This window comes from Diabrotica undecimpunctata, chromosome 1 (genome assembly GCF_040954645.1).
Source record: "Diabrotica undecimpunctata isolate CICGRU chromosome 1, icDiaUnde3, whole genome shotgun sequence".
Taxonomy (NCBI): domain Eukaryota; kingdom Metazoa; phylum Arthropoda; class Insecta; order Coleoptera; family Chrysomelidae; genus Diabrotica; species Diabrotica undecimpunctata.
In genome coordinates, this window is record NC_092803.1 from 26,185,097 (window position 1) to 26,194,476 (window position 9,380).

Genomic DNA, 9,380 nt, shown 5'->3' on the forward strand with positions numbered 1-9,380 from the left:
TACGATGATAATACGTCATTGTCAAATCTGTCTGTACGAAAAACATGGCGGTTGATGAAAAGTCTTCACTCATTGACCACAGAAAATAGACGCATATGCTTCTAAATTCGTTGCATTGACTGTCAAATATTCAAAACAAAAAGTTAACCTATCAGATTTTGCCAAGTAACAAAATCTTTTCCAATATAAAATGCCTTTTGTAATGAAATAATTCAATCAATAATGCAATAAAAAAATTTATTCTAACAATGATATTTACAACTACATTTTTAACGTCATGTCTTAAGCTCCTTTTGATTCCTGCCTAGTAAGTCTTTTTTGTAATCTTGTTCTAACTTATACTAAATGCTTATTTTGTTGTAGCAGGTCCACAGATTTCGAAGTTCACAGAAACTGGTTGGCTATAACACACAGTCTACCAGTTAAGAAATGGTACTTTGAGGACACTTCACAATGGACATTAGACTATCCACCACTTTTTGCTTGGTTCGAATATATTTTGTCATTTCCGGCTTACCTGTTTGATCCAAAAATGCTCAATGTTAACCATTTGAATTATTCTTCAGAGAAGACTGTTCTATTCCAAAGACTCTCAGTTATTGTCACTGATTTAGTATACTCATTAGGTGTTTATATGTAAGTACTATATTTCCTTATTGCATAAACTGGTTTAAACACTTATGATTATGAATGTATTAGCAAAGAATATAGACGCTTCTATATAGAATATAAGCGTCTATATTCTTTGGTATTAGGATGTATTAATAGTATGTTCATAATATTATAAATCATATCAGTATCTTAAATTGTGGTAACTGGAGTTTTCAACAGGGCTTTTTTATTATATTATGTATATAATGATTATTTTTTAATTTTTTTATAGGTGCTGTTGCTCTGTGAAAAAAAGTTGGGGTAAAGAAGTAGTTTTGCCAATTCTTTTGATCACAAATTGTGGTCTTTTGATGGTGGATCACATACACTTTCAGTACAATGGGATAATGTATGGGATATTATTAATTTCAATAGCTTACATGATTCAGGTAAGTACATTATCACAAAAAAGGCTTTTTCATGACTCTTAATATCTCCAGTTTGGAAAAAATTTAAGATTAAAATTATAAAAAGGAACCTTTTTAACAATTGCTATTTACTAATAGTTTAGGTAATCAGGGAGGGAAAAGTAACATATTTCTTTTCACTTATCGTATTATAATGATTGAGAATATAGTGAATCATCAGTGCAGCTACTCAGCACCATCAAGTTATAGTTGGATAGATTCTTGATCTTAATTATCTATTAGTACTTATGGATTTATCCAAGCAATTTGTTTGAATCAGGTTAAGTTGATGTGGAATCCTTACCTGTTTGTAATAACACGTATTATTTTACTAGGACTCTAATAAACAATTTTTTTTCTAATTTTCTCTTATAAAATATAAAATTTAAAATATTTTTTTTATTTTAGGAGAAATATCTTCAGTCTGCCTTCTGGTTCACTATTTTGCTAAATATGAAACACATCTACATATATTTAGCACCAGCTTATTTCATTTTTTTGCTAAGACACTATTGCCTGAAAGGACCATTGGTTATCCAGAATATTTTCAGTCTGAAAAATTTGAGAAATATAGGGTTGCTAGGAAGTACAGTATTGGGGATATTTGTGGTAACTTATTTACCATTTTATGATCAAATACCTCAGGTAAGTTATATTTGTCTGTTTTAGTTAATGTATAGGTTATTATCACATATTTGCAAAATTATTATCAAACAGATTTGAAGTCTAAATCATTTTTGCTAGATTTTTAACTATATATTTTTATTTCCTTGCCTTTTCCTGATCTTTTTTATGTTTAATTTTTCTTATTCCTAGATAAAATATATTTCAGTTAGTAGGATTTAATTAATAATAATTTTTACTGATAAATAACACTTAACACCATGTGTTAAGCTGACTATTTTGTAAGTTGTTTTATCCATATTTTGTTTTATCCATCTTCCTCTGTTGCGTTTATCTGCTCTTGTTCTTCATTGTCTTTTATTGTTACTCCTATCATTAAATATTACATCTTTCTTTGTACTATTCTTAATTTTGAGGAATTGTTGTTTGTCGGGGACAGTATTTCCACAGTGTAGGTCATTATTGACAGAACACACTGATCAAAGACTTCCCTTTTCAGATTAATTGTTATATTACCATCTTTTAATATATTTTAAAGAGCTTTAGCGATAGTATGTCACCCTATCTAACACTTCTTTGAATTTTTATTTCGTTACTGTTGTCCTGTAACTTCATTACATTTGTAGCATTAATGCTACAAATGTATCTAGCATTAATGCTACAAATGTATGTTTTTTTATCCAATCTCTTTGTTATTATTCTTGTGAAGAGTTGGTACATATGGATTAACTGGCTAATGGGTCAATCATTTTCTAGGTCAGTTTTATCTTACTTTTTATGTAGCAGAATTATTACAGCTTTATTGTCACTCCTTAACACATCTAAATATTTGCCTAAATTTAATTATTTCTTAAGTTTTACTCATGAAATTGCTTTTAGATTTTGTCAAGATTGTTTCCATTCAAAAGAGGTCTGTGTCATGCCTATTGGGCTCCAAATTTATGGGCCTTGTATAATACTGCTGATAAAGCTGGATTTTTTTTAGGTAAGTTAGCTATCCATGCTCTTTTACTGTTATTTTGATTAGGTACCTTTATTGAAAACATACGAGGTGTGAACTAATAAATATAAAACCAAAAACTGTCTTATCTATAATAAATATAAATTCAAAATAATTATATAAAGAGTGGGTTTTAAAGTGGCTTGCACGATTTATATAAATTATGGTTTGTGAGTGTTTTGTAATACGGCTGATCTTGCAGTATTAATTCATTGTTAGATTTTCCTTTTTTTCTGGAAATAATATAATGAATTTTGTTATTCCACAGATCACCCTGTACATTGCATTCCATTTAAAACATTTTTAAAATACTGAATATTTTCATGTCAAATTTCCTCTACCTCAATGCCATAATTTTGGAGTTCAGGTAAATTTTTATTATGTCCACTCAAGGTAGAAGTAATCCATTAAGATGGCTGTGACTGCAAGACTAAAAACTTTGATGTTTCAATAAATTATTATTGTTGATATTTATTGAAAGTCACAATTGATTGTTTATCCAATAAAAAACTAATTGATATTTTAATGATATTATGATACAGTGATATGCATAGAAGTCAAAAAGAATGTGTACTGTAAGTTGGTAAAAAAGTTTTATCAAACTGGTGCAGTACAAGATTTATTCAAATAAGAAAGCAGAAAAACTGTATCAACTGAAGACAACTTTTTAGATTTTTGTGTCATAATAGAAGACAATCCACACCTGATTACTAGACAAATACCTAGGGAACTTGATATTTCGCAGAAATCCGTATTGATTTTACTTCATAATAAATTCCATACATATAAAATAGTAGTTTCCAGACATAAGTATTGGAAAATGTTACAATCCAATTTTTTTTAAATAATGTTATATTTTGCAATTCTGGACTTGGTGCTGGTTGATGATGCTGATGTAACATTGTAATTAAGCTCTTTCGAGGGAGGGTATGCACCAACCAACCCTGGTATTTGAGATAAAGATGACCAAAAGGAGCTCCAATGATCCAATGATAGTGGTTTGGTTAGTGATGGTTTCTATAGGGACTTTGTCGGCTGACTATGTGAAAATAACTGATTTTTTGTCACAGTTCTGTTAATTTATTTTTAGGAAAACCACTGAATCAAATTTTTTTATGATATAGTTTACTTAGCTATAGAATTATTTATCCCCCTAAAAAAGTTCAAAATGTATGTAGATTCCCTGCGTGGTTCTCTTCAGAGTTGAAGGATCTGATAGTTGAGAAAAAGAAAGCTCACAAAAAATATCTTTTTATCTAAATCACTCCTGGATTATCAGACTTTTTCTCAGCTGAGGACCAACTGTAAATTGTTAAAAGCTGAGGGCTACAGAAATCATATTTATTTAACAGAATGATCACTAGGAAATAATTTGAAGGGATTTTGGTCGTTTGTGAATTCATGTGGGGAAAGCCCTCATTGCCTGCTGTGTTGTGGTATGGTGGTGTTGAATTCAGTCACGGACCAGATATTCTAAAATCAGTCTATTCCACTCAAATATGTGTTATACCCAGTGACTCACTTTCACTTGGTCTTACTAACTTGATTGTTGTTAACATAATTATATCTGATATTTATTTAAAATTATCAGAACTTAATGCGAATAAAAGTCCTGGTCCTGATGGATCGCCTCCCAGCTTTTTCAAGAATTGTTGTTTTATATTATCCAGGCCTCTCTATTTTTCACATTTTAATTTATCATTAAATAAGAGTGAATTTACAGAATGCTGGAAAAATAGTTTTATTAGTGTAATACCAAAGATATTTGAATCTTTTGTATGTGACTATCTTAAAGCTTCACTTGAAAAATAGCTAGTAGACTAACAATTTGGGTTTCAGAATAGCAAATCAACCGAATGTAATATAATAGTGTTTGTGGACTTCCTTAGGAAGGCCTTGGAGAGGGGCTGTAGGATACATGCACTATACACTGATTTCTCCAAGGCCTTTGATCGGGTCAACTATAATATTTTAATATTTAAACTTAAAAGAATGGTTGTTGATGGTCTACTTCTTGGATGGCTGAGAACATACTTCATTGACCGAGTTCAGATGGTGCGTATCAGAGATTTTTTTTCCAGTCAAATTAAGGTTCATTCAGAAGTATCCCAGGGTTCTCATTTGGGGCACCTGTTATTTAACATATTCATCAATGATATACACCACTGGTTCCAACTTAGTTCACCTCTTCTTTTTGCGGACGATCTAAAGTTCTATACAATTAAAAAGGAAAAGACAGTTAATATTTGATTTCACGTACAGGGAGCTTGCGCATCCGTTTATACGTATTTCGGCCCAATAGGCCTTATCAGAACGGTTTTCGCAAACGCTCTGAACGTGAAATAAATATTTTCTGTCTTAGGAAGCAACTCTAACATGGCTTCGTATAGACGCAATGTAGCGACATCTGATAAAATAAAATCGTAGACTAATTTTCGAAACCAAATTCAAGAATTCCGCTTTAATCTGTGCCTTCTAAGAATTGCAAGGCAAAACAGATGTTGATAAAGATCTTAAGAGAGACATGGGGAATCTAAAAATTGCATTCCACAACATATCTCCTCAACTAAGCAAAATTCTTAGCGAATTGGTTTCTAGTACTCGTACAGAGTATATCGAAATGAAAAGGAAAAGACAGTTAAGATTTGATTTCACGTACAGGGAGCAGGAAATAATAAATTAGACTTACTCACAATCAATTTAATTTAACTATCCAGACGACCGGTTTCGCTTTCTACAATATGCAAAGCATCTTCAGGTCTCGATACAAAGTTAAATAAATGATGCCGGTACTCTATTAATTGATGGTTGAAAGAACATGGTTCAAACTATCCTGTATTGTTGATTGGAGAACTTAAGTCTGCTATTGTAATTGTTTGACAGTAAACGGGGAAGTTCTTGAGGAGACAGATTTTATCCAATGAAGTAGAGATAGGTGTAATGTAATTATTTGTTTGATGAAAGTAATGTTCTATACCATTGAGTTATTTAAAAGTTATTTATATTTATTCTAGAGATATATTTATGAAATGTGTGTTATTTATTGAGATTTTATTTTAGAAGGTGACAGTTGTGAGACAATGAATGAGATTAGATGTACAAATTGTGTGGGTGTGCAATTCTATCAACTTGTAATTATCAAATTTCTTTGATAAAGTTCTGTTGTAATATGTGGCAAATGGTTGTAAAGTCCAATATTTAAAGTTAAAAAAATTAAAAATTAAGGATACTTTAAGATACACAGAAAACACACAGAAAACACTTAAAAAGGGGGGGACGAAACAGACATTAAATTTAAAAAAGGGGGAGGATTTGAAAGCACTACATCTCTTACTTGGAGACAATGAGTTTTTTATGTTATTTATTAGATTTTAGAGGTAAATTTGACAATTATCAATAATACAGAAGATTGTGTTAATCTTGTGTTGTTGAGTGGTGTGTGTTGAATGCCATGGCCCTGAACGCATTCAAGTGTCAAGCTGTTTCTTTTGGACGATCGAGAGACCCATTGAAATATAATTATAATATACAGAACATTCTTGTTGACTGGGTTACTTTTAGACTCTAAACTTTTATTTGAATCGCATTATATGTCAATCATTTCCAAGCCTTTACAATTATTTGGCTTTATAATTTGGAAATTTTCCTATTTGAAACTTTCCCTCAATAACAATATCCCAAACAATAGTATTTGGTAGAAACATGATGGCTCTCACTATGCGCTTGAGGTTAAGCAATTCCTAAATAATGTAATTCCTAATAATGGCCCTCATGATTAACCTATATGAATCCTTTAGACTATTTCTAGACAAAAGATAGCATTACTGTCTAGATAAGAAGAATTGACCGGGAATGTTGTAAAATGTATTGCAACACTTTAAAGATTGCATGACGTGTTGTACTGAAACGGATGTCAACATTTTGAGCATCTGCTGTAAAATGTGGATCTTCTTTTAACCGACACAAATATCTAGAGATTTGTCTTCAGTTGTTACAGGTTTTCGGCGCTCTGATTTGGATAAATCTTTTACGGAACCGGTTTCGATAACTTTTGGCTTTGTATAAAACTTTTACGTTTTACATGAAAATCTGAAAAAAAAATTAAATGCTACCATAAGATCCTCAAATATTACAAAATCCTCATAAATCAAAATTTATATAAATCTTGCAAGCCGTTCTGAGATAGTTTAGACCTTCAATACTTAAAAATCACTAAAGTATGAATAAATTCAATTTATAATATTGTTTGCTTTTTTTAGTCTCAAAGCTCAACAAAAACTTGGTCAAGACAGACACAGCCTCAATGACAGGTGGTCTGGTCCAAGAATTTTCACATTCTTTTCTGCCAAATGTGACACCTGTCGCCACCATTATACTAACAGCAGTATTTATGGTACCAGCAATGATCAAGCTGTTTAAAGCCGAAAAACAACCATTTCAGTTTGTTAGGTGCATGGTATTATGTGCCTTGACTTCATTTCTTTTTGGTTGGCATGTCCATGAGAAGGCAATTTTAATGGCTATAATACCTTTAAGGTAAGTGATTAAGTATAACTAGAAATATTTAATGGATAATATGAGTTTGTTTTGTTTCAGCATCCTATCCATCATCAGTCCCAGAGATGCAAAGATTTTTTTGATACTGTCGACAGTTGGCCATTACTCCTTATTCCCTTTATTATTTCCATCATCTCTTTTACTCATTAAAGTACTCCTTCTTCTTCTATACGCCTTATACTCGTTCCACAGTTTATCGAAGTTGTACCCATCCTTAACACCTTGTATATGCAGTTACAGCTTACCACTTCTAAGCATATACGAAAGTGTATATTTGCTAGGTCTTGGTGTAATATTTTTCTATGAAAATGTGATACATGTAGCTCTAGGACTAAACAGCAAGCTTCCCTTCTTACCATTGATGATCACATCAGTTTATTGTGCAATAGGTGTTATATACTGTTGGATGTATTATTACTATTACTTTTTAAGAAGTAGTAATGAAGTCGGTGCTGTGAATAAAGTAAAAAAGGTGGACTAATATAGTTTTTTGTTTGAGACAAATTTGTGTTATTTATATGAACACCTGGATGAATGAATACCTGTATTTCAAAAGTATATACTTTTTCTGTTGGTGACTTTAATATTTTGTGATTACTTTGATTTTAAGTACTCTATGTTGTCAGAGGTCAGTTATAAAAGTTTTTAATGTGAAACATCTAACGTGACGGGTTAAATATACTGTTGCTGCAGTGGCGTAACAAACTCCGTCAGGAACCCCCTGCAAAATTATAAATGGGGCCCCCTTTAAAAAATTACTAAATGCGACTTGTGTAACAAAAACTTATAATTATGTGTTCGTGTATTGATGCACTGTTTATAACAAGTAACATTTTTCATCTTTATTGGTATAGAATAAAATAGAACAAAAATTAATAAATGATTACATAATAGTATTCTATGAGATGAACAATTTTCTTCGTGTACTACTATCAGCGAATATATCTACAATTTTATTAATATCTATCTGATGAGCAACCTTATTTTCGATACTTATAAGCACTAGAGAAGAAGAGAAGATAACCGTGCTTGTGACATTGTACTTCGAAGATATGATTTTATTAATTTAAGTTTAGAAAAAGATCTCTCTGAACTAGCGGTCGTGACGGGTAAAGTTAAAAATAAGATATAGGCATGACACACTTCTGGTATGCAAGCACTAGTGCAATGAAAATCTATGAAAAAATTTTGGCTGCATCATAAATAGAGTTTGCCGATTCCAACTGTGTCCTTATTGATTTTCTAACAAATTTACTGGCTTCGGCAAAAAATTCTGGATCCGATTTGAAAAGATATCCGCTTCTAGGAACTAAGACTTTAAAATCGTCGTTTACTTTGTACATACTTAAAAACCTAGCTTGAATTTGTTGAATGACTCCATCCAGATTTCCGAAAAACACGCTTATTCTATATCTTTCTTGAGGGTTTGAGATGCGTTGATCTTGTAATAATTCATCGAAATGCTTCTTAACTCTACCAAACCTTTTGATTTTAAAAATACAGGGCAAGCCACAATTAGTAGCAAAATCTTTGGATTCTTGTAAAAAGGACGTATAGTTTTGCCTAAGATTTGATAAAAATTCTTTACAGTTATGTAAAAGTACTGTTGCGCGTGAGAGATCCATATTTTTGCACTGCAAAAGAGTGACAGCTAAATTTATAGATTCCAAAACTTTATTTTGTAAAATAGTTGGAAAGACAAATTCAAATTGTTCCATTTTACTTTTTAAATTATTAGCTGTCATTCTCTCCTCACGATCTGAGGAGTAGTTAATATTATTTTAGACAGTGTTTTTAAAATTGTTATGTAGTTCTGCTTTACACCAAGCACAGTTTGAAATCTGGATGACCACCTAGTCACCGATAACGTTTTTAGAGTAAGCGATTTTGGTTGGAAATTTTTCTGCATTGTAAGCAAATGATCCCATCTTTTAATACTTTTGCCGAAACACTTATAAATACTTTGTATGGTATCGTAATAATCGCGGACTTCTATATATTATTGCTTGCGTCCCGCAACGCCAAATTTAAAGTATGAGATGCACAATGGATGTATGCATCTTGGGGTTGGACGGCTTTAATTTTCTTTTGCACTCCGGAGTAATGGCCAATTATATTTGCTGCACCGTCATAACCCTGTC

General features: G+C 31.5%; 1 protein-coding gene across 2 annotated transcripts; it reads left to right on the forward strand.

Annotated features, from left to right (window-relative positions):
• Positions 1-52: 52 nt before the first annotated feature.
• On the forward strand, positions 53-7,743 carry xit (ALG6/ALG8 family glucosyltransferase xit). 2 transcript variants are annotated; one of them, XM_072539431.1, is made up of 7 exons: positions 53-307; positions 364-636; positions 884-1,040; positions 1,467-1,703; positions 2,562-2,667; positions 6,942-7,218; positions 7,279-7,743. In XM_072539431.1, the coding sequence occupies exons 1-7, from the start codon at positions 249-251 to the stop codon at positions 7,718-7,720; spliced, it is 1,551 nt and encodes a 516-aa protein (XP_072395532.1). In that variant the 5' UTR covers positions 53-248; the 3' UTR covers positions 7,721-7,743. The 2 variants fall into 2 exon arrangements, with proteins under 2 accessions (XP_072395532.1, XP_072395539.1); XM_072539438.1 differs by having other exon boundaries at positions 367-636.
• The last annotated feature ends 1,637 nt before the right edge of the window (positions 7,744-9,380 follow it).

What these genes read in the sequence shown, in the direction of transcription:
- xit (XM_072539431.1), top strand. Translation starts at nt 249, where the DNA reads ATGATATTTACAACTACATTTTTAACGTCATGTCTTAAGCTCCTTTTG. An exon ending in TTTATGATCAAATACCTCAG is followed by an intron (nt 1,704 to 2,561) that starts GTAAGTTATATT and finishes AATTGCTTTTAG; the next exon opens with ATTTTGTCAAGATTGTTTCC. An exon ending in TAAAGCTGGATTTTTTTTAG is followed by an intron (nt 2,668 to 6,941) that starts GTAAGTTAGCTA and finishes TGCTTTTTTTAG; the next exon opens with TCTCAAAGCTCAACAAAAAC.